This window comes from Seriola aureovittata, chromosome 16 (assembly GCF_021018895.1).
Source record: "Seriola aureovittata isolate HTS-2021-v1 ecotype China chromosome 16, ASM2101889v1, whole genome shotgun sequence".
Taxonomy (NCBI): Eukaryota; Metazoa; Chordata; class Actinopteri; order Carangiformes; family Carangidae; genus Seriola; species Seriola aureovittata.
The window spans coordinates 8,234,330-8,260,133 of record NC_079379.1 but is presented as its reverse complement, the minus strand read 5'-3'; the positions used below and the strand labels follow the sequence as shown (position 1 = coordinate 8,260,133).

Sequence of the window (25,804 nt, the reverse complement as noted above, 5' to 3'; positions counted from 1 at the left end):
CAGTCCACAAATGTTAGTGAACCAATCACAACGGAGATAGTTGGAAGGCGGAGACGCCATTTTGGTCCATGTTGCAACGTCAGAGAAGCGACGCTACTTTATGTTTGAGGTCAAGAAAGTAGATTTTACTCGTTTCCTGGTTTGTAGTACTAAAATATAACATGGAAGTGACTGATATTTAGCAGGATAACTGTTTATGTTAAGCTCAACCTGTTCGACAATGATAACTGGTCAGCAGGTGGCGCACGGCGGAAGTAGTCCGATTAACCGATTTCAGTTTCATTTTAGACACTCAGGCAAAATTATAATTAAAATAGGCTTCTGTGTAAAATAATATGCTTTATAACCTGGTTTACGTACTTAATACTCCTTCTGAAAAGTGTCGTTAATTTTAACCACCGTTTTCTATCTACAACTAAATGTTCCAAGGGTTGTTTCATTAAATGCTTTATTTTGAAATTTCAGCCACCGGAAGCCTCATATGTCACTCGAACTGGCTTGACATCGGGCACACAGGCACATCAGCTGTACAAGCAAAAGGAATACTGACCCAATTTATTGTACCCGGGACAACAACCTCGACGACACAACACTTCACAGCGACCGACCGAAGTGAAAGCCTGTACCATTTTCTGTTAATGTAAGTCGTTGTGTACTTTTCTGTCTTTAATAGTGTCGTGACAGTTGCCATTAAAACGCACCGGATGAATCCTGCGCGGTGTGTAGTGAAAGAGGGATGCCAGCAACTGTTAGCCTCAAGGTGCCTTAAACGGGAGTGAACCCGGATTATACAGGTGAATTACCGTATGGTGTTCTGCCTCAATATGTATTTCTAAGCACTGGGACGCAGGTACGCTTTGTAAAAACCAATCTACTTGATCAAAAGTGTCATATTATTGATTCAGTCGTCACTCCTTTATAATTTTGTTAATTTAGTGCATTGGACTACGCAGGCTGGAGCTATCGGCCTATATTGTAATGATCTGACAGCTAGTTAAAGACATCCTGTCGTGAGTAAACCCTGGCTGTTGTTTTTAGCTGGTAAAATACATAATGCAGGAACCCACCATTTTAGATGAAATGTCTCAGAGATATAATCTCAGTGCGTTTACTCCTGCAGTTCGTTTGATTGATAGACCCTCATTTGCAGTCAATCATGCACTTATTTGCACTTTAATCGGTCAGTTAATCCCTACTCTATATGTATGATTGAATTGTATTGGCTAGTTATTTTCTTTTTGTTATTTTGTTGTATAGATTAATAATTTATTTGATGAACTAAAAATAGATTAAGGTCTCAACACAGGCCACCAGAGCCCCAAGTGATGCTCATTATATAGACAGATCAAGAAACTTTGCTCAAGCAAGTGTTAAGTCTTAATAAATCATCTTTTGGTGATCTTTTCATCCCTTAATCAATTTCTTATGACAGTTCATTTTGGTCCTGTATAGTCCCGCATAGGAAATCTTACCAGATATCAAAACATATTCATCCATCAGTGAAGTATGATTCATGTGGTGAAAAATCTGTAAGAAGGTAGAGAATAATATTGTTCATATACAGTAAGAGGTTGTATTCAATTGTAAGGTTAGCCTTCTGTATAAGGGTTTCATTGTGTATTCATATATTTTTTAATCTCCTATTATATAACTATACAAGGGGGTTTATGGTGTTGCTGTGATACTTGTATAGCATCTATTTAAATATTATCCTAGGATTAGAAGTGCTGCTGTTGCTGTAAGGATGTTTCTGTATTTGTCACGGCGGAATATGGGGTTTATTATTATTTTGTTGATTTTTCAAGCACTCTGTCTGGGAGAGAAATAAAAACAACTTAATTTTCCTGCCCTGTAGCCACCAGAAGAAACAGTGCGTGGGACTTGGTATCCACCAACCTGTCTGCCTAGAAGCCAATACAACTATTGACTCCTGCAACTGAGAGAGAGGAAGAGGAGGAAGAAACGACCAAAGAGAGAGAGAGAGAGAGAGAACTTGTCCTCCCTGGATATAAGTGGTTTTTGGTCACAGAGATCATTGTTCTGCAAAAGCCTCTCAAGGGAGAAGAACCCATTGAAAAGCCTGTAATGGCTGAGCTGTCATCAGCCCAGGTGACCGAGTGCACCTGAGCATTGCTGCTGTACAGACTCAAAGTCACCACCAGCCTCTGGGCATTTACTGCGCAGTAAAAAAGGAAATCAACACTGCTGCGACTTCAGCAAGAAGGAGAAACGTGACTGAATCCCTCACTTTTTTTTTTTGTCTGGATTATTTTTACCTGGAGATTTTTTCAGTTCATTTTATTTAGGTGGCTTACCTGGGATAAAAAAACAAGTGCAGGAGGACAAATGACTATTTGTGGAGTTAGGACTGTCTGAGCTGAGCTGCTTTGGCTCAAGCATCAACGAGCAGGAATGCAAATTCACATATGGAAGCAGAATATACAGGTTTGTGTCAGCAGTTTGTTATAATTCAGTATTTATATCTGGTATTTGATAATATAATGCCTCATCTGATTAGTTTATAGTGATTGAATTATAATTCTTAAACTGCTGTGGTATTGCTGTAGGATTGTTTCAGGTATATATTTTTTATCTATATTTCATTATATTTTGACTTGGTTGTGCTTCTTAAACAGCATCATTCTCAAATGTGTAGTAGTAATAATTCAGTTTTAATGGAAATAGTATTGTTGTGTGAGATACACAGAATTTCCAGTTTTTCCAGACAAAATGTGATGTGTTTTCATTAAACTACAGAGGTCATCAGGTATCTTGTACACTTTAGCTACAAAGTGGTAATTCTACAATGGATTACATCATCTGCATGTTGTAAATACAGACCAACAGACCTAGAGTAAAATTTCCAACCATATGAATATATAGCATCTAGCTAACTTTTATAGACTGTCTGCAGAGCAGATGCTTGTGAAAGCTGTGTGATTTATTACCATATTGCCCCATAGCAGTCTCCTGGTGAGACGTTGTGGGGAACAGGCCTGCTGATGCCTTGAACACAGTGTCCCAGGACCTGCACTCTTCACTCCCCTTCTTTTTTTTAATCCCTTTCTGCTGTAAGAACTTGCAGGAAATTTAAGAGGTAAAAAAGTGATGAATGGCTCTTTTACTCAGACTGCCTCGACGCATTCCTCATCAAATCCAAAATCGGCCTTAGTGAGGTGTTAACGTAATGTACTCAAATGAACTGAATTCACCTTTTGTATCTCAAGACATACACACAGATTCACAGAAGCAGAGGAACATACAGTAATGGTAACTCTTCTCACAAGTGCAGTACAACAATCTGTGTCTTGCTCCTTTTTTGTGACTCATTCAGCAAGTTAATTATTCTCTGTCATGATTTATTGTCCTTAGTAATTACTTTGTAATGAGAAGCTTCCTCATCACACTTCATGCGGGAAAGAACATTATTACGACGTTAACTCTGGGTTCTTGATGGCCTGTGACTGTCTTGAGCATAATTTAAGAAATATTAAATTTTCGACTATGCTGTCAAATTGGATAAAGTAGCTGTTTATACTGCAATTGCAGTTACACCCCTTTTGCATCAAGGATTCATGTTCAAACTGTATCCTACATGGAGCTGACTCTTGACTGACCTTATATTACCCCGAGTGACTCATAAAGACTAAAAGAAAAAAGATTTAAACAAAAGTATGGCGGGCTAGTGAGGGACACATTTGTTTTGATAAAACTACTGTATATTGAGTGATTGCTGAGATGATTGCAGAGGAGAGAGATATGGGCTTAGGAGAGATCTAGGAACATTTATTTGATTGCATACAGCAGTCCTCCAAAATGTAATATTCCCAGATACCAACCACTAGTCATTTTCATATGCATTATGACCATACAGGCTGGGTAATAGGTTATAAAGCTCCAAGAGTAGACACACAAGACGATGAAGGACAGATTGCATAATGTGTCGAGCTATGTCTCTGGTTAAGGCTGAGGGATTAGAACCTGTCATAGAAGTAAATACCTGGTACAAAAAGTGAGTGGAGTGGTACCATGTCCTGGAAAAAAAGACTTTATTTGTCTTTTTATTTTCCTTTTTCCCTTCCGTTTTACTTCAATTAGTAGTTACAAGGAAGGTGCTCACAGGATTATTAGTTATTTTACACCTCCCCAAGAGTTACTGTCAACAGGAAATTGGCAGAATGCTGCATAATGAAACAAACTTATTGTATTTGTTATATCCTCATACAGAGAACACAGTATTTGTATTTAACAGGCCACAGAATTTGTGAATCTTTGAGAAATTGTTTCCTCTGTTCTCTTGAATAGTATCTGCCATTGATGATACAAGTAATATTCCTCTGCTTTTCTCTCTCAGCACCTCCAGACGAAGCAATTTAGTCTTATTTGCATGAATGTTTGTCATCAAGTTGATGTGTTTATAGGTTGTTGAAATTCTTCAGAGTGCTGCTCTATAGAGCTGAAGCACTGTTGTTTTTCAGTAATCAAGGCAGAGAGGAGGAACAACCTGAATAATTCATATGAGGGGCGATATGGCTTAAACCACTTTGTCCCACATCAGACATAGTTCTTCTCATGAGTAAAACAACCAATTTTGTTAAACTATAATGACATTTTAAGTCGAAGTATTAGTGTTTAAAACAGAATATTGTAAAATGGTGTCACATTGATCATATTAAAAAACATTTCGTCTCAAAGTTATACTGTAATATTAAAATATAATAATAATAATAATAGCCCAATATGGCCACCCATCTGTCCAACTTGATATTAATAATAATCTATGATCAGTGAGTGTAATGATTCTCAACCCAAAACCAAAACTACTATACATAGGTTCTCAATCTTGTGCTGTGATACCAGAAGATGGAACTGCGACACCTCCCCCAACCCTCTGCCGCTGTTGCTGGTGCATCCTGTTGAGCTCTCATTATGTTACTAATGTAACAAATTCATTAGTCATTTCACAGTTAACATTATAACATGTGTCAATCACAAAATGATTAATCTATTGGACAAGCTGTAGTTGGGTTAAATTAGGACAAGCTGTATATTTTGTAAATATCAAGCATGAGCCCTATTTTATTATCTTTGTGATCATGCCTGATGGATAATAACACTGAGATTGCACATTGAAGTCAGCAGTGTGGGGAACATTTTGGTTATATAATGAAATACAAAACAAACGATGTCTGAACCGAACCATGGATTAGGAGAATAAGCATATTAAATGACTTCTCTCTCTGTCCTCCCCTCTCTAGCATAGTGTTTGAGCAGCTGAGCCTGTGAAGGCCCCTGAGGCGGCCATGTTGAATCTTTTTCTCAGAGTGCTGGTGTTGACCCGTCTTCACCCATCACCTCACATCACCTCGCTGCCAACCTAAGTCCTCGCTGCCCCTCTCTTCCTGCATCTCTTTATTCCACCTCCTGGCTGGGAGAAAGGTAAACATGGTGTATTTCGCAGGCTGAAGTTCTTGTTTAGTAGGCGTGCTTGGCTACTTTTTGGCATTGACGGTTGTTGCTTCTTTTTTTTTTTTGAATGGAGTGTTAGTCAGACCACACTTCAGTGGTTGATGGGAGAGGTCTGAGAACCAGATGTCTCACTTACTGTTATGAAATTAAACTCTTAAAATCACTAACTAATCTTGTGCAATTGTGTACCAATGTAGCCTTTTGCTCCATTGGGCTTCTCAACATAGATTGTATTACACTTTGCAATGTTACATTTATTTAGTTACATAATTTTTCTTGTTTTGTTTTGCTTTGGTGGGATATTTCTTTGTTCCAGCTCCCCATAGAAGATATACTGGATGTCTCTGTGGCTGCAACAGTTATTTCAAAATAAAAAATTGTATATTGAGGAACTTTGGGATATGCACTAGAAAATCACAATGAGGTTTGGCTGCACAGCATGAGTTTGTACTTACTGACCTAGTGGTGGGTAAGGAGGATGAAATGCACTAAAGTCATTCTGTTTTCTTTTTCCAGGTCTTTGGTCTTTGAGGAAAATGTCCTATGCACACCACAAGCTGCTCACCTGGAGCTTACCTCACCTCCTCCTCCTACCGCTGACCTACCTCTGGCTCTTGGGTCCTACCACAGGTAAAATAAACCATTTGTCACACTGAACGCACCTGGCAAAAACACTTTGTTGACAGAGAAGTGATAAGGAACCTAACATTTGTGACCGTTAAACTATCAGTGTTCATCTGCACAGTAGATTCACACACCTTTGATTACTCAGGGTGCGTCTTCATCCGTCTTAGAATTGTATGATGATAGTTGGATGGTTTTAGGTTGTTAATTGGTATTTGCTGTTCGTCTAATCTGAGGCAGGCGGATAGAGGACTGTTGGCACCCCTGCTGTGTGTGTGTGTGTGTGCGCGCGCGTCTTCTTTCAGATGCCACTCCACTCAGTGGGTTACAATGTGAAACAGGACAATAGGGGCTCTGTGGATAGACATTGTGAATGTGTGTGTGTTTTGAAGGATGGGGGCAGAAGAACAGTGAACAAGGGGTGGGATGACACCCCTTTCTCAAACAAACTATAGTGCTTTTGTGTGTTTTTGTATGCGGCAAGACCTGTGTTTTTCCAGACTTGAGTTACACTGACGTCCCGTAAAGTCACCCTTGGCTCTAGTGTTGCTATGGTAGCAACAGTTACTGGTATAGCACTGTCTGAGATGGTCTAATGAACTGCATTTTTGTTGGTTTTTCATCTTTCCTTTTGCTTTTGTTGATGGCCCTGACATCAGCAGGATAAACTGTTGCTGTTACTTGTGTTTACAGAACACCATCATCAAAAGTGATCATTTTTAAAGTTATACTCCTAAGAGTTTCATGAATTTAAATCCCATTTTTGATACTATTTATAGATGGCATTTTCAGCAGTAGCCATCCAGTGCATTTACATTCTGTAATTACCTCCCTATACAGTATAGTAAAGTTGTAATTGTTTCTGTGCTGGATTCAGATTGCTTTCTTATACATGAATGATTCACAGGAAACATGCATGCAGGTAATCCAGTGTACACATCAAGACATGGGCATTTTAGGCATTCTTGACAGAGGATCAGTCTTAAATATTTCAGGAAGTAGTGAAACAGGGAGAACCAGCCACAGTGAGCTGTTACATGAAGGGTTACAGGCTCCAATTTCTTAGCAAAGTAATCAACTCTTTTTACTCCTCCCTGCTGCTGTTAGGAAAGCTGTTTGTGCCTGTGCAGCATGAAATCAGTTCACAGATGCTTATGGGGTGATGGAAAAAAGGCAATTATTTACTTCTTTATTAAAAGAACACAGTTTTGTTTGGCTTCACTGTGAATAGATAAGTGCATCTATTCATGTTGATCCACTGTTTTATATCTGACACGCTAACGTGTGTAATCACACGTTACTTGTTAAGTGTGATCATTTACTGTACTATATCAGTATTTGCAGTATAGGATTGCCACCTTGTTTGTGTATGTTCACACAGTGTATTGCTTCTGCAGGTTGAGCATTCAGAACTGCAAGACAAAACCCAGTTCTTTTTCATTGCAAATGTAGTTTTTTTAATTCACAGAGTGACTCAGCTGTACTCCTTTTTTTGGGCTATTATTCACAGCTCGTTTGGCTCCTGTCTTTCTGTGGACACACACTGAAGCACTGGTGAAATATAACCTCCAATTCTCCCCATGTCACATTTACAGTACACTGTCGTATTTAATGAACATTGCTGTTTTATTGTACCTGGCTACACAACAAATGTCTCATCTGGGACAATGGATGGATTGAATTAAACTAATTTGATTAAACAAAAGGTTGAATAAAAGTAGTTTTATCACCCAGACCAATGCTGAAGAGGAATACACACATACAAGAGCTTAATGTCTCAGGTCACTGCACTGCTGATATGAGTCTGATATGGTCTGGCTCAGAGGGTGGAGTTTTGTGCATACTGCATACTGTGCTCTGGGTTTTAATCAGTGTCTTGTTTTGTCAGGGAAAAGCCTCACTTCCTCTCTCTGTTGCTGAGTTGGCTGACTGCTCAAACTGCGGCTGCATGTTGGCTTTTCAGAGAAATGTTCAGTCAGAGCTTAATCTTTGAAAAGTCTCACTGGTTGGGACTGGAATTCATTGTGGGTTTCACTTTGCCCCTTTGCCTGTGACAATGCCAACAGTACCCAACAATGCCCTGATTGATAGAAAATAGTGAAATCTTGAAAAGCCTGGGAAGCACTGCCCATTGGTGGATCCATAATGTCCCCCTTGGCAGACCACCTTGATCAAACTATGTGCTACACTAAACTCTCTCTAGAATTTCCCTGAGGGGAAACCAGTTCATAATCTTAAACTGTTATACTCCCTCTCACCTTTATTTTTCTGACCAACTTTCCTCTTCTTTTAACTATGACCTTGTTGCACAGGAATTGATCTCTCACAGTGATTGACGGGTAGTTACTCATATCAGTACAGTACATCATCATTTACTGCTTCCGTCTTCTCTTTTGTACTCGTCCAGGTGTGTCAGCAGATCTCTGCCGGGTGACTGGCGGGGTGCTGGGGATCCACTGGAGCAGCATCATCAGCCTGGGTTGGCACCCTCTGGCAGACGGGAGAGGAGGGGCGACATGTTGGGAGTCCTGCTGCCTAAAGCCGAGCTGCAACGCCGTGTGGAGCCTCGGTGGGCGCTGTGTGCTTCTTAGCTGCTCCCGGAAGAGGGGCTGCCCCATCGCTTCCCTGCCACAGCCTCACCAGGAGTCCCTCGGCCTCCTTCAGCTGCTCTCCAAGGTATGTTTGCTGCTGGCTGACCAAGGTGGAACAGAAAAGGCTTTCTATGCTAAGAAACAGTGTTCAGTATTATTCATATGACCATTTATTGGTGGTTTATTAATTTTTTTTCCTTATAGTCTAATTTGACTTTTAGATTGTTCTGTTATTGATTCAACTAAATTAGATTACCAAAAGCAGGTACATTAAACTTAAAAAAAAAAAAAAAAAAAAAAAAAAAATAGACTTACTGCTGGTGACAGAAATATATTCATAGTAGTTTTTTCTAAAATTCTTTGTAATTTTGCTTTAAGGGTCCTGTCACAGCCAGACGTAGAAAGGCTCGTCATGCACCACATACAGGAAGCCACAGACCAAGCACAGGATACCTTACCAGCACGGTAACGTCCCAGAGTATTGGTTGATTTTCAGTGTTTGTATTTACTCTTATCTTCGCACTGTTTGATTGTAGCAGATGCTGTTCTTCCCCTGTCTCTGTTATTCTTTCTTAAATCATTCACTCCTTCATTATTTTAATCACACTGATTATTAGTCAAATAAAAGTGTGGTGGAGGTAGTTTTGGGGAATATGAAAATTTAATTTATGATATTTTCATAAAATCTATTTAAATGTAGACAGTGTGGTTGTATGCCCCCCCCCCCCCCCCTTGTTATTGTGAGTTCAAACCTACAATTTTGAACTGTATCTGCAGGAAAATCCTAAACTGGAAACAGCTCATCCAACTCCAACTGTACTCAGCACCATCACTCTTCTTCAGACAGCCCAAAAGAACCTGAGTCAGTCAACCAATGGGAGTTCAGACACTGCTCCAGCTCCATCACAACAAAACTCAACGGTGGATGACACTGTTGATACTCATGCGTCTTCCAACAGCAGTGATGTCAGCTCACCCACAGCAACTGAAACTGCTATCATCACAACTCCAACACAGGCTGGTAAGGAAGCAATCATCTATTTCAAGTGCATTCGGTAATATGTCTTGTCTTCATTTATTAATTATGAGCTAATATATAATGTAACAGCACTGTGGTTGTGCAGCCTTGGAGGAAGATTTTGCATGACTTTCACGTCTTGTCTTTACCAAAGTTGGTCAAATACATTTTTGTCCATGTTTTTGTCACACATTTGACAATGGTAAAACTGTTCCTTCTTTGCTTTTGCTCCAGCTGAACAAAGATGTACTTTGCCCACAAATTATTATGGCAGACTGGACAGATGTTATTTTTCCCAGATGAAAGAGACGTGTCCTGTGAGTGTGAAGCCAAATGAGTCTAATCAATAGGAATGTGCTGAGACATGCTAGGCTTCTACAAACAGGAATGACTTGTATGATCAGTTTCTCCTCCCTTAAGGAAAATATCCCTGTTTATCCAACATTAACCAAAATATGACAATAGACAAAACAACGCCTGTCATTACAGATAAATTCTTGTTTGGTCTTTTAACAAACAATGGATTCACTAGAGATTAGAAGCAGGCTGGACTGGTTTAAATGTAAACTCAGAAGCTGTACAAAGCTAAGATGCAGTTTAGGAGGAACTTCGACTTAAACAAAGCAAGAACCATGTGATTGTTAAAGAGAGTATTTCAGATTACCATTGCCACCTGATGAAATTTACACTTTGATTTAAAGAGAAAACAGTTTTACACAATGATCAGTTTACTCGTCCTGTGGATTAACACTCCAGCAAAAAAACATTGTATAAAATATCTGTGGTTCTGGGGCTGCATTGGTTGTCATTCTTTGTGCAATACAAACATGCTGATTTATTTTTATATATCTTTTCTCTTTTTGTCTATTTGGAGGCAGCAGAAACAAGCTATAAATACAAATAAATACATATTATGACCCAACTTGTTAGCAAACAGTCACCTATTTACATATCCAATGATATCGATGATCCATATGGAGGAACAGTAACACTCATTTTCAGTCTTGTTTTGGGTCACCTGATGTATGTAAGTTCAATGTCCCCTCTCCTTCTATCTCTGTTTTTGGTCTCCACCAACTCCACAGAGAAATATCTCTCTTTAGCTTGAGAAAACAGCTCACTGAAAACAGCTGACTTCTACATCTGTAACCATTGCTGATGACCAACCTGAGGGGGAACCATGACAATAATGTTGCAGACAAGAAAACCAAAACAATGAGCAGGAAGACACTGAAATGCTCTGTACAGCTGAGAGGAACTGCCATAGAGATAATCAAATACAAAGAATTACAATTATAGTTTATTTTTTAATCATCATTTGGTAATATAAAATTTCTTTGTGTAATTGATCCTAATATAATATATAAGTGTATGTTATTTATTCACCTCTTGCTGAATGCTCAGTTCTCTGACTACTTCCAGTCTTTTGGTTGCTATGCCAACCTTGTGGTTACCATATTTTTATTTTGGCATCATCCCTGATCCTGCGTTGCCCTCCACAGTGAGGGAGCTGGTGGTGTCAGCAGGGAAGAGTGTGGAGGTTACATTGCCCCGCAACGAGGTTGAACTCAACGCCTTTGTGGTCCCAACACCCCCGCCAGGTAAAACCATTTGGTCTAAATCATCTACTGACAATGCTGATGAAATGTTATTTTTTTGTTATTTATTAAAAGAATTTAGTTTCTGTTTTGAAATGATAAAGTCTTAAACCTGTGTAGTTAAGATCAATTTTACACAAAGGGTCATAAATCAAAATTGGCTAATGCTTTTGTAACGAAACTCGGTGTATGTCTCATATATATATATATATAATTATACTAATATTAGATTTTATATAAATATATTACACATCAATATGTATAATATTGAATTATAAAATAGTATTACGTTATTAATTAATGGATTCATTAATTATCATCTTCAATTATCATCCTTGCTGCATGTCATCCCTTCTGTCTCCCCTGCTTTTCCTGTTACTCTCCTTTGTCTCTATCAAATATAGCAGAAATGCTGGAGAAAAAAAACACACAAAAGAAAACAAAATAGATACATGACAAATACACAAAAGCCTGCACACTTTTAAGTCATACCACTTAGGTTGATCACTTTTAATTTTCTTTTTTACTGGTCCTGTTGTTCTGTCAAGTCAAAGTACACAATAAATGAAATGAAGATCATTTTAAAATTTTAATTTACTGTTTACAGTTTAAACACTTAAAATGTGACTTATAGCTTCACATTATTATTATTATTATTATTATTATTATTATTATTATTATATATTTATTATTATTATTTTTGTTGTTGTTCTGGAAAATAGTTTGACTTTTTTATGCAGCTTAGGGGCACACACATTCAGTATGATGTCCCATTTGTGGTGTTCACTGATGAGTGATGAATTTAAACCTGTTTGACAGTTGTATTCCTGAGTCACATCAGCATCAGCGTCCTGTCATACTAAACACCTGCCAGAGAATTTCAAATCCAGACTGGATAAAGATTGCACGGTTAGGAAGAGGAATGCACATCATAATTTTGTTAATCCTTTGATCCCTTCTTGACATGCTCTTACGATACCAAAATCTTTCAACTGGAAATGATCTTTATCGGGTAGATTTTAATTAAATGCATGAGCCGTTTAGTTGAATGAACTGATTTGTTTAATGTTGCTACTTCTCTAAAGGGACAAACTATGCATTTGACTGGCGTCTGATAACACATCCCAAAGATTACAGTGGAGAGATGGAAGGAAAGCACAGCAAGACACTCAAACTCAGCAAGGTACAGATCACAACTTTGATATTCATATTCTGCTAAAAATAAAACATGCAGCTGCAGTTCTGCTGAATACATAAACAGACGGTTTCAGTAGCGTGTAAAGGACACAGATTGTGTCAAAAAGGTTGCTTCCTCTTTATTCTTGCTTGATTTGCTTGCTCTCTCTCTCTCAGCTGACTGTGGGCCTGTATGAGTTTGAGGTGACAGTGGACGGAGAGGGGGCTCATGGAGAAGGTTACGTCAACGTCACAGTCAAACCAGGTGAGGTCGAACATTTATCACAATGTAAAATCTCACTCATATTCTAATGGACCCTAAAAGCTGTTTGCAGGAGTGAGTGTTTATGTGGCCCCAGTCAAAATGAACCAAGGTTACTGCAAACATGAAATAAACAAAACATGGTATAATATACACAACTTGAAGTAAATAGACATTTTGTGAAGCTTTCACTGTTTGTTTTTTTATTTCTGAGCTGATTTGTTTGAGACTGTATTTTTTAGTGTTAAAAAGGTCATCGCTCAGTCAGCATGATCGAGGACATGCTTCTGACTCCTCTTCCTCTTTGCTCATGTAGTTTTCCTGTGTCTCCCTTCTTGCTACATCACATCATTTCGTAATCTTTTCAACTGTTGTGCAAGATGTTCAGGCAGTGACTGACTACTAATTTAAACAAAAGCCTATGTGATCTAAACATCACAATGGCAAATGTAAACATGGAGAAATAGTTGCAAAGAGACACTCACAAATCAACCATCACACTAACTGAAAGACACTTAATTGGATATTTATCACAAACTACTGTTTCAAAAATGATCAACTGAATCATCACCTCCTTACACTATTTTAGAAACAAACTTTATGTACTTTACAGGATGAGTATTAACTGAAGGATTATTGTACTGTAAATGTTCCTGTTATTTTGAACCCTCAGAAGGCTGGGACTGATATTTGATGGTAATGTCTTTCGTAAGTGTAAATGATATTATTAGGAATTATCAGGAATCAGGGCACAGTTAATACCTCATGTTTACTAAATAAACTCTGGCCTTACTGCTGCTTTCCTCCCACACAGTTGTAATTGTGACTTTTGCAAAGGCAGCCTCTGACTTGTTGACACTGCCTGAGTCACAAACAGCTGCCTACAGCTCAGTAAGCGAGTTAATTTCTTGTTTTCCACCTGACAGAGCCGCGGGTAAACAAGCCTCCTGTTGCCATAGTTTCTCCAAAGTTCCAGGGGATCTCCTTGCCAACCAGCTCTACGGTGATAGATGGCAGCCGTGAGTCTCGCACATGACGCGTGCACGCACACACGCAAATGCACAAACATTTAGCACAAGCTAAAGAGAGAGGCTTTGTGCCTAAAGTCTGTCACCATTTCCTCTCGTGCTGTTGAATGTATTTGACTGACCATTTTCCCTTTTCCCCTCCTCCTCTATGTCTTCCCTCCTATCTCCTCTTTTAAGAGAGCACTGATGATGACAAGGTGGTGGCATGGCTCTGGGAAGAGGTCAAAGGTCCCCTGCGGGAGGAGAAGGTCTCTGCCGACACCCCCGTTCTCACCCTCACCAGCCTGGTGCCTGGGAACTACACATTCAGGTACAGGTGGATCTCACTTATCTCATACAGATAGATAATGCTGTGTTTAGTTTGAAGGGTCCCAAGCATTCCACTCAAGCATTTACAAACAGACACTAAAATACAGTATTAAAAACTGTCAGTATCTTGACTACTCCACCTCATTTCAATATATGTGTCGGTAATAATAAAAGCAGTCACATGTCTGGCTTAAAGTTGAATACATTCTTATTACATGCAAATCAAACTTCTGATTTTATAGACTGTTATAAGTATTATTATAGACTTATTATTTAAGTCAGAGGTGAAATTGTTTACATTTCTATTTGCCATTAGGTTTATGTTTCTAACCATTTGAATGTCCTTCTTTCTCAGTTTGACAGTGACAGACTCAGATGGAGCCACAAACTCGACGCAGGCCACCCTCTGTGTCAACAAAGCCAAGGATTACCGGCCTGTGGCCAATGCTGGCCCTAACCAGGTCTGAAGTGTTTTCCATTGTCATGAGTCTGTCCTGTAATGCACCAAACCATTTTTAATTGTGTGTGTACAGTAGGTATATTAAGCCCCTTTTACACTGGACAAAAAACCAGCTAACATCTGGCTTTTGTTGGCAATGTGAAAGGGTACAATCAGCATTCACTTTCAGGTCAAATGATTTTGCAGTAGTCATGGGTATTTATTGGCACAGCCCTGAAATAAGTTTTAAAAACACTATATCATCCACTGAAGTGTTTAACACGGAGGCTCCGACAACGAGCACCAATCCGCGGATGAGACATGACAAATCCAATTTACCAGTCTGCGTGGCGGCTAGCAGGTCACCCTTTGAATCTTTGAAGATATTCCCTCACCTGCATCTCTGTGTTTGGTCCGTAACTGCAGTGCTCCCTGCAGTTGTGTTTGCGTCCTCTCAGTCCAAACAGAAAGACAACTTCATCTGGCAGTGTTAAAGCAGTCAATCTCCTTTTTTTAGCGGGTTTATCCGGTTTAAAAAAAAAATTCATGTTTTATTTACCAAAGCTATCTACTCCTGGCAACTAATAGCTGGTCTTTCCTCTTACTTCTTCCAGGTCATCCAGTTGCCACACAACTCCATCACTCTGTACGGCAACCAAAGCACCGACGACCATGATTCCTTGTCTTATGAGTGGTCCCTCAGCCCTGAGAGCAAAGACAAAGTGGTGGAGATGCAGGTGAGATAGTCGAGGACTATGCACATAATTGAATTCATAATTGTTTCCTTGATTAGAGCATTGTGGCATCTCTTATCTGTGTGTCCTCAGGGTGTACGGACACCAATCCTGCAGCTGTCGGCAATGCAGGAGGGAGACTACACCTTCCAGCTGACAGTGACAGACTCAGCTGGGCAGCAGGACACCACCAAGGTCACCGTCATTGTGCAGCCAGGTAAACAGCTGGACAATTAAAGAAAGAAAAACAGCTCCTGTTTATGCCACCCAAGCACTTTTGAATAGTGTTTTCAGTGAAAAGTTGGGAGGAATATAATAACACAGCTGCTGAGAGGGCATTAATTACAGATTTAGCTTCTTACTGCCTTACAGCACACACTCATTAACTCATGTTATTTGAGTCTGTTTACTCAGCTGTGTGCAATTGTGCACCACTTACAGAGAGACTTGAATTAAACTCCTTATCTTGATTTCAAGTTCTCTTCCTCTGTACTTGATATTCCCTGTTTTATATCTCTTTTGCCCTTTCTCTCTCCCACAGGCTTTACACAAATAGACACATGAAGTGTGAAGAGCATGCTCAGCGACAGTATATAGTATAGCTGTATTTATTGTTGATCTTCATAATGTGTGAAGCTGATGCCAGTAAACTGCTCACAAGAATTTCTATTTGCCAAACCTTTGTAAGAAATGTACACACAACCTGATAAGCACCCAGTGTAGACTGTAGACACTGGCGAGACAATCTTTCAGCGTTTGAGCAGGATGTGTGATCTTAATACACATCCACCTGCAAGGTCAGACTGTGTCAGCCATGTGGGTAATAATGTCTGAAAGAAATGGCAGAGTGTTGGTAGTTAAATGCTTTAATTCCAGGTATTTCAGAACACGACTGCTGTTACATACTGTATTGGATAGTATACAATAGAAATGATTAAAGAATTGCTGATCAGAAGGGAGTTGCCCTTTTCATATCGTAGTGGGTTTTTTTCAATCCTTCTCACTCTTTTTTCTCACCTCTGATTGAAATACTGGTCCATCTGTCAAACAACTGATTTGTCAAAAACTGATCTGATTTGAATAAAAGTTAGAGAAATTATGACAAAAACTTTTAGTGTTTTTTTTTTTTGTTTGTTTGTTTTTTTTTACCCATTTATTAGTATTGTGTGTTTTCTGTGGGCTGTTCAGTGTAGTAGATGTGTATTTATTTTCATCCTGTTCTTCCTATCTCTTTAACCTCCAGAAAACAATAAACCACCAGTAGCAGATGCAGGACCAGAGAAGGAGCTGACGCTGCCAGTTGATCGAACCACGCTGGACGGCAGTAAGAGCAGCGATGACCAGGAGATTGCCACTTACCTCTGGAAACAAACCAGGTCAGTTAGACTCTGGCTTATGGACACATCTGTTTAGACAGATTTATCATTGCAATCAAGCAACTATTTTTTTTCAGTAAGGTTTACACTTCCAGTTGATGTTGCAGCAAAGAAAGCAGAAAACAATGGTCGAAATTAAAGATACACAATCCCTATAATGCAACCAACTGTCCCAGACCCTGTCTGCCTGTTAAATGTCCATATCTCTCAAACTCTATGTCCTAGTTTGTAAATCAGATTTAACATTAAAAGGGTGTAGTCCCCAGGCCTAAGCTAAGATAACCTTGATCATATCATCAGGGTTACTCTTGCAGATATTAGAAAGCTCACGCCAGAGCAACGCGTGAACAGAATACAACTTGTGAATATAATGTGAATACAAATGTATAAAAAGCCCCACAATGTTAAAGCATTCTGTGTTATCCTGGATTGTTGTTATGTCCTTCTACACTTAATTCTCTTTGACGCACTCTCACTCTGTTTCTGTTCATCCATCAGTGGTCCTGCTGATGTGAAGATTGAGAATGCAGACAGTGCTGTTGCCACGGTGACAGGTCTCGAGGTCGGCAGGTACGAGTTCACCCTGACAGTAACTGATGAGAGGAAGCTGCAGAGCACCGACACTGTCACGGTCATCGTCAGAGAAGGTTAGGAGATGTGTGTGTGTCTGTGTGTGTGCGCTGATCCTTTTCTCTTGAAAACAAAAGAGCTGGCTGGGGTTAGAGCAAGACAGGAGAGGATTATGGATGTTGTTATGAAACATGGGTTTGTAGTTAAGGAAGTATTGTAAGTACGCATTTGAAGCTTTTCAAGTGCGTGTTTTAAAGTATAAGTCAGTCTTTTCTCAGTATTTTTTGTCTAAGATAAGACAATAGTGAGTTTGTACACTCAGGGCATGTTTTTGAACTTGACATTGTTTTATGCACAGTGTTAGTAAAACCCTAATAGAAATGTTTATTTACTTTTGTCTTTTAGCTCAAGGCTAGTCTCCTAAGAGTCCATAATAAAATCACAATAAAAATATTTTCAGAAATACTGTACAAAACATATGTACATATAGGCTACACACACACCCATACACACACCCTCTCTCTCCGATATACATAAGCTTACCTAGTTACAAATGCAGTATATGCACTTATATTCATGTACACACATACATCCATACAGTATATAGCTAAACTAATGCACACTCACTGACACTGCAGTTATATGAAGTATGGTGATAGCCACAATAAGAAAAACGTCATATTAATCATGTTATAAACCCATTATTGTATTAAGTTGCATTGTTTAATTGTCCTATGCTTGTTCCGTTAACCTCACACTTGGCTGTTGAGCTGGGAGTCACTCCTACAAGAACAGTGGTGAAACATGTACAAGAATCAAAAAAAGATAACAAGTTTACATTCCAGAAACAGAAACGGGTCGCTCAACCTCGACAATATAAATAAGTAATCAAAGTATAAAATACAAAGACATTGACTGCTTTGATGGTGTGCCTCCTTTTTCTACTGCTACTTTGTGTTTTAAAGCGTTTAGCAGGATGGATACTTGGAAAAACTTGTTATGATGTTGAAAGATAATCAACAGACAATCAATGTTTTCTCAATTCATATCTAAAGTCGTCTTTAACATATGTTTTTTTTTTATCATTGATATAATAAAGGCTATAGTTGGGGGTAATGGCTTTCACTGTACCTTGTAGCCAATATCAGTGAAACAGCATATGTTGTAATAATCGTTCTGTATTTAATGTCTTTTATGATGTTTTCCCACCAGAACTGGATCAGCCACCAGTGGCTCATGTTATGTCGAGTCCACCCATCTCTCTGCCTGTCAAGACTGCCACTCTGGATGGATCTCACTCAACCGATGACAAAGGTGGAGTCAGCTACCTGTGGACCAGGGACGATAGCAGCCCTGCTGCTGGGGTGAGCGTCACATAGTCATAGCTATTTTGATTAACCTTTTGACCGCATATTAGAAACACTTGTTTGCTCTGATCTTGTTCATAAAAGTTAAAGGCAGCTGGAGTCTAATTGTAAAATCACTTAATCAACAGTCAAACAGCCACATGAGATGTACCTTGTTAGCAAAGGTGTCAGGAAATACAAATTACACGTCTTTAACATCGTTTTTCATTCCAACAGGATGTACTGAACAACTCTGACCACCAGGCAGTGCTGTTTCTGGGAAACCTGGTGGAGGGCAAGTACAGCTTCAGCCTGACTGTAACTGACAGTAAAGGACAGACCAGCATTGACAGGGGCACCGTGGAGGTCAAACCAGGTAAAGTAAACAGACAAACCTACAGTATAAGGACACACTGAGGTTTTCACACTATCATAAAACAACTGTTGCTTCTCTGTCTGTGTAGTTGACAGATGTTGGTGCATTGATTGGTGCATAATTAAATAGCAGCAGCTTATACTCACTTTTATTTTGTAGCAGCATTCATTAACAATCATCAACAAGTGTTTTCTTAATAGGTGATTTGAAAAACGTCAGAAATACTGACTTTACTTTTGCTCTGTCCACGGCCACAAACTAAATGCTACAAGTAAGAGCACATTTTATCATTTATCACAGTTATCATTTAAAAGACATCCTAAAAAATGAAGGAAATCAGTGGCTGAAGCAGAAGTAGCATTTTATCACAAAATACCTCCCAGGTTGATTACTAATGTTAGTGATAGTTAAAGGACCATTGTGTATTATTTAGTGGCATCTAGCCGTGAGGTTTCAGATTGCAACCAACTGAAAGCCCCTCCCCTCATCCTGCCCTTTTCGAGCATGTAAAGGAACCTACAGTGGTCTTTAGTAACGTAAAAATGCGAAAGGCCTTCTTTAGAGCCAGTGTTTGGTATGTCCATTCTGGGCTACTGTAGAAAACATGGTGGTACAATGTGGCAAGCTCCATGGAAATGGACATCCTCCCTATGTAGATATGAACAGCTCATTCTAATCCAAAGAAAACACAATGATTCTTAGTTTCAGGTGATTATACACAAATGAAAATGTAATTCTAAATCCATTTTTGCTAGAATCCTCCACACTGGTCCTTTAAACAAGTCTGTGTACACAAATGGTGTCTACACAGCAAGAGACTCAACAACCAACAGCAGAAGGTTGAGCAGGTCACTGTGCAACATACGGTGCACAGACACACACTCAGCCAGAAACTAATCCGTCACTTGGTGCTCTGGCCTGTTTCCCAGATTTCAGAGAGTCAGATGGATCCTGCAGTCGGCTTGTTTTTCTCATCTCGGTTTTTCCCTCTCCTCGTTACTTTTTCTCTCCTCACTATTCTCCTCTCCACACTTCCCTTCTTTTCCATGTCTCATCTGTGTTTTAATCTGTCTCTCTCTCTCTCTCTCTCTCTCTCTCTCTCTCACTGTCAGACATGTGGGAACGTGACCTGGTGGAGCTGGTGTTGGAGGTCTCTGTATCCCAGGTTTCGCACCGACAACGTGACATGCTGCTGCGCCAGGTGGGGGTTTTACTGGGTGTGCTCGACAGTGACATTATTGTGCGAGAGATCAGTGCGTTTAATGAGCACAGGTGAGTTGTTCTATGCCTTTTTTGATTTACTGATTTAGTTTAGTTTTTGGTCTGAAATCCCCTCATTTTGTAATAATAGATCTGTTTCATGTCCAAATGTTTTCTCACATTTTCCCTAAAGTCTGAAATCTTTTATTATAACCGCAACTTGACTTTTTTAAGAGTAAATCTGATAATGACACATATAAATTAACCATGAAAACGCTGGAAGGACATTTTCTTGATTTGGGTCAATTGGTGGACATTACTACACACAGTAAGCAACCATTTTCCTCCTTAGTACTCGTTTGGTCTTCCTGGTGTCAGGCGGGCCGGGGCGCCCTCCTCTGTCTGGCCACAGTGTTGCACTTGGCCTTCGCAACAAACTGCGCAAACAGAAAAATGACTTTCTCATCTACAAGGCCCGACGAGTGGATACAGTCAGTAAGTACCTGACAAATATGGTTTGTAAGAGACACACAAAAGGAGAGGAACGAAAGGAGAGAGGATGTTGATGGATGTTGTTTTAAATGTTCTAAATGCCAAACATTAATTAAAGATTAGGATTATTTATTATTATTATTATTTTTGTTATTACTAAATAATATTACAGTAAGACAATAACATTTGTCTTGATTTTCTCTTTTTGGGATACATTGCTCTGTGTTCAATTTGAGCCAGAGGCTACAGGCAGGTCATAGGAGCTTTGACCTCTATTACTTCAGATAATGGTCAGATAATGAGAGGACTTCATAGAACTCAAAGGTCAAATCTCTCAGATTTTTGAGGTGCCACAACAAGTTATGTTTTCTTCTTCTTAACTCTTGTTCTCTTGCTTCTGTGGTGAAACCTGTAGACTGTTATCTTATTCGATGCACCTACCCTAGATTTATGTTCAATAATATACATATAGTGTGTTGTTGCTCCTTAGTATTCTCAATCTGGTGGCTGCAAGAAACTTCACCACTCTGAGAGATTAAAGCTCCAGTTTCATAACACTCTGCCGCTCTCCTTCCTTCCTCAGTCTGCCAGCTGAACTGTTCCAGCCACGGCGAGTGTGACTCGTTCACACGGCGATGTGTCTGTCACCCTTTCTGGATGGAGAACTTCATCAGAGCTCAGCTTGGAGACGCAGAGAGCAACTGTGGTGAGATGAGAAAAATCTTAATGAAATAGTTTTATTAGCATATGAATCAAATTTATTGTTGTGGAATTGTGGCCTTTTTTACTTCTGCAAATTTGGTTCCAGGCTCAAAGAGAAAAGCTCATACAGCCATATTTGATCTACTCACGTATTCGGGCCATAAAATTGATTTTGTTGCTTAAAAAGTATAGTTTGATATGTTACATGCGATATTTTACCCGGTGACAAGCTTTTGTGCCAAACAAATATTTTGTTTTCAGAGTGGAGCGTACTCTATGTGACTATAGCATCCTTTATGATTGTGGTGGCTATAGCAACAGTTGTCTGGGGGATGGTGTGTTGCTGCAACAGGTGAGTTCAAGTCCTAAATTTTTAAATATATCTTTATATTAATTTATATATTTATATGAATAAATATACAGTATATTATTATTATTATTAAATACACTTCATAATATAAGTATACCAATCAGGTGGGTGGGTGTATGAATATTTAGGACTATAAGGTTGTTCTCTGTAAAAGTAAAAAAATTGTTAAAAAAAAGGAAAAGATTTTGAATTGTTGAATGGTTTGTACTCTTTAAATAAAACTACAAAAACTGAAGATGCATGTTTTGTTTTTTCCCTGGAAGGCGAAAGAACAAAGTGCGCAGAAGCAAAAGTCGATATAAGATACTAGACGCTGACGAGCAAGATAGTCTGGAGCTTCAACCGCAAAGAGCTGGTGAGACATTTCTCCAGTTAACCTCACACTTGGCTGTTGAACTGGGAGTCACTCCTACATGAACATTAGTGAAACATGCATATTAATCAAAAAACGATAATAAGTGTGCGTTCCAGAAACAGAAACTGGATGCTCAACCTCAAAAATATGAATAAGTAATCAAAGTATAAAACACGAAGATGCACAGACACTGACTGCTTTGATGGTGTGCCTCCTTTTCCTACTCTTGCTTTCCCTTTGTCTTTTAAAGTGTTAAGCAGGTACATGGAAAACCTTGTTCTGATGTTGAAAGAAAATCAACAGACAAAAGCTATGAGGGGTATTAAAGTGATCTTACCTATGTACAAATGTTAGTGACTTCTGTTATTTTCAATTCCTATCTAAAGTCCTCTCTAACGTGTTTTCTTTTAGATGCATCATTGATTACTGCAACAGCACTACAGTCAGGGATAATGGATTTCACTGTACCTTGTATCCAAGTTTTATTTCACCATAATTAAAGCTACAAGGCATAGTTGCAAAAAATATTGAAAATTAAAAAAAAAAAAATACACAGAATTTATAGACCAATACACAAGTAAATTGCACACATTTATATGCAATTTATATATTTTTATACTGTCAACATCTGTTTTACATAATGTCTCACCATTTTGATCTCAGTGACACTACCTGTTTAAATAAGATAAATAAAATTTTCTGCTTAGTGGAGCTTTAACGCTGCATCATTTTGACATCATACTGTTTCTTTCTCTTCTCCTGCCTGTATTCCTGCACCATCACCTGCCTACCAGCCCGTATGAAGCCGGTTCCCGCGCCCACCTCTTCTGCTCTCATGCATTCAGACTCTGACCTGGACAGTGATGACGGGCAGGGTGGGGTCCCGTGGACAGAGCAGGAGCGCGGGCATCTCCTGCGGCCCCAGAACGGCTCCCTGAGGAATGGCCAGGGACCAGCCAGGGGCAAGAAGCAAAGAGATGAGCTGCTATAGCAAGAGAGGAGGGGGGAGCTCGCTGCTGCCCTCACACACCCCTCCTCCAGCATTCACACCCCTCTGTTCCTCACTCTTCCTCTGTCTCCTCTGTTGTTGTTCAACACAAAAACCTCACACCTCTCATCCTTGAAGACAGACTGTGTGACACCTGGATTTAATAAGAGGGAGAGAGGAGAAACATGCTGGAAACATGTTGTCCCACTGTCACTGAAAAAACACCACTATACTGGAATTTCCCTGATCCCACACTGAGCCAATATGGAGAAAAAAACTACAATTTCACTGAGAATTAGGGGTAAGCACTGTGTTTTGAATAGTTAAAAAAAATATAACATAGACCCCTATTATTTAACACAGAGACAAAAAGAATGTACTGTTACCCCTCTTACTGATGGCACACGTTAGTTAGAGACTGTCGAAGAAAAGACTAGCCTGAGAGACACTTGACTTTCTGGATTAAAAAAACAAAAACAAACTCTGCTTCAGTGACACGAAAACCAGCCACTTGACACGCTCACACCATGCCTCTTGTAGACACGCATGTACGCACACAAACACGTCACCTTCGCACTTGTTCCAGGTCAACCTGATGCTACCAAACACTGCCATGTTAAAACCAATGGTTAACTCTGCTTGGAGATTTTGTTCATGACTCATCTGAAGGAAAAATGCAACCAAAACAGCCACCAACAGCAATGGACGCTCCTCCAAAACAAAAAAATAAATATGTGCATGTAGAGTCAGATTGTATTTCCGGTACAACATGATACTGAGACGACTGCCTGCACGTTTGTGTGTTGGGTGTATGTGTGGATTTTTCTGGCTTCTGTGCCAAAAGATGTTTCATCAGAGCAGTTTGTATGTTGGTTTTTATGTCTGTTATTACCCAATTACAGACACTATGTTGTCAGTCATGGTGGTCAGAGGCAGAAGATCTTTAAAAAAAAAAAAAAAAAAAGCATCATGCTTTTATTCTGAAAGCTTCTCTGTGGATTAAATCGCTGGTACACACACACACACACACTGGAAAACACAATGTTAATGAGTTTGGTCTCCAGAGGGAAGATAATGAGGAGAAAGACGAAGTTCACAACACAACAAAGGGGATGGTCAGGACACTGCTTCCTTCACCAATTCAATATGAATTAATATAACAACTGCTTGAACCAACCACTTAGTTTTTTTTGTGTTTGTATGTTTCGTTTTTTTTTACAAACAACCTTTATGCTGTGATTAGGTGTCGATGCACTTTGATTTCATGTTTGTCGGCTTCAGTCTCATTTTGTCTCCTCGGTTGAAAAGGGTGATCTATGATGGTTAAAGTTGGAAGTTCAGCCATAAACACAGGACATTTCTGCATTCAGTGTTGTGAAAAACATAATTTCCTTAACTTAAAAGATCAAAAGAGAAGGAGATATTTTAGCAATCTTGAATGCAGCTCGTGTCCAGAGCCACCTCAGTAATTCTAACAAACCTGTAGGCCTGAGTGGACGGGAAGGTGTAAGCTTAACATTTGTAAATGTGGGACTACAGCAGTTTCAACTAATAAGAATCTGTTTGACTCCAAATAGGATGAAATTTGTTCTCCCTTTGGCAAATATTCAATTAGTTTAACTTGATGATCAAAACTTAGATATGATAATATTGTGTTGTGCGTCCAGAACGACCTCACACTGTGCTAAATCCTAAAAACAAATCATTTCTTCCCACATACAGGATAAGATCAGAGGTTTAAAGTGAGCGGAGATTGCCATACATACTTGAGTAACAGGACATAGTAGGAAGGCTGTAAAAACACAGTAGAGACAGAAAAACAACTGAATCTGCTGCATCTATTTCTTCTGCACATCAGTAGTAATTATAGGTGTTTCTGTGCTGAGGGAAAACTTTAACCAAATGACTCTTCCCTGTTACATCTCGGTGTGCGTGATCGCTGCTTTGCATGCAGAATGTGAAATTGATCTGTAAAGTCCACATTTTGAGGCACTTTGTTTGGTTGTCGAATGTTATAAGGGTACGCTGTTAATTCAGTTCAACTTGTACTCTGTGTGAAATAAGCAATCATTTAAAAAATAAGGCAAAAAATGTCTGATTCTTACTGTCAAGTCATCTCATGCTGATGTCAGTTCTGCTGCACTAGTTTGGTCTCAGAGCACCCAGTGCACATCAGGCCAGGGCAGAGATTTTTTGTTTTTGTTTTTAATATTTAATTCACACTTGCTGAAATTTTCTGGCCAATGTTGCCAACTTTTGTGAGGCAAACTAAAATCAAGTGCACCCAAGTGCCAACTCTTTAAAATGTCATCTTTTGAACACTTTGAAATAATGTCGTATTCTTCCCAGGTTTTTTTTTTTTTTTTTTTTTTTTTTTTGCACATCATAGGAAATGGCTTTTGGCGTAATTGCCAAGATTTTATTTCTTATTTAGGTATATAACCTTTTCCCAAAAATGAAAAAAACTTTCAAGGTGTTTTTATACCTATTTAACAAGACAAAATTCTGCATTTCTTCTGTTACATGTGCAACAGTTGCCAGTCACATTTGGGATTTATAGGAGTAAGTGAAATGACCTCGACTCTGATGGAGTCCACTGTGAAGGCAGAAGGAGAAAGGAGTAGCAACTGTTAAATGAAGGGAGTTTAATTTAAAATGTTTTAAATACAGTTTTAGTGAAGAATTACTCCTTCATTCTTTCTTTATGTGAGACCAGACCTGATGCAACTGGATAATCTGTACATTATAATAAAATGTTTCAGTTTGTTCTTGAGTTTTCTG

General features: G+C 39.1%; 1 protein-coding gene across 4 annotated transcripts; it reads left to right on the top strand.

Annotated features, from left to right (window-relative positions):
- Positions 1-73: 73 nt before the first annotated feature.
- On the top strand, positions 74-25,796 carry kiaa0319l (KIAA0319-like ortholog). Of its 4 annotated transcripts, none has more exons than XM_056398748.1 (26): positions 74-109; positions 466-640; positions 1,856-2,445; positions 5,259-5,439; positions 5,986-6,099; positions 8,501-8,769; positions 9,063-9,149; positions 9,462-9,705; positions 11,205-11,303; positions 12,386-12,483; positions 12,654-12,741; positions 13,665-13,757; positions 13,944-14,076; positions 14,431-14,536; positions 15,129-15,251; positions 15,342-15,465; positions 16,492-16,624; positions 17,123-17,271; positions 18,407-18,558; positions 18,778-18,916; positions 20,029-20,188; positions 20,469-20,611; positions 21,192-21,314; positions 21,572-21,662; positions 21,944-22,035; positions 22,830-25,796. In XM_056398748.1, exons 5-26 carry the CDS (start codon positions 6,006-6,008, stop codon positions 23,024-23,026), a joined length of 2,937 nt encoding a protein of 978 aa, XP_056254723.1. In that variant the 5' UTR covers positions 74-109; positions 466-640; positions 1,856-2,445; positions 5,259-5,439; positions 5,986-6,005; the 3' UTR covers positions 23,027-25,796. The 4 variants fall into 4 exon arrangements, with proteins under 4 accessions (XP_056254723.1, XP_056254722.1, XP_056254721.1 ...); XM_056398747.1 differs by having other exon boundaries at positions 82-139; XM_056398746.1 differs by lacking the exon at positions 74-109 and having other exon boundaries at positions 456-640.
- The last annotated feature ends 8 nt before the right edge of the window (positions 25,797-25,804 follow it).

Coding starts and splice junctions, on each gene's coding strand:
- kiaa0319l (XM_056398748.1), top strand. CDS start 6,006: ATGTCCTATGCACACCACAAGCTGCTCACCTGGAGCTTACCTCACCTC. Junction 14,537..15,128: donor CCAATGCTGGCCCTAACCAG/GTCTGAAGTGTT, acceptor TACTTCTTCCAG/GTCATCCAGTTGCCACACAA. Junction 17,272..18,406: donor CACGGTCATCGTCAGAGAAG/GTTAGGAGATGT, acceptor TTTTCCCACCAG/AACTGGATCAGCCACCAGTG.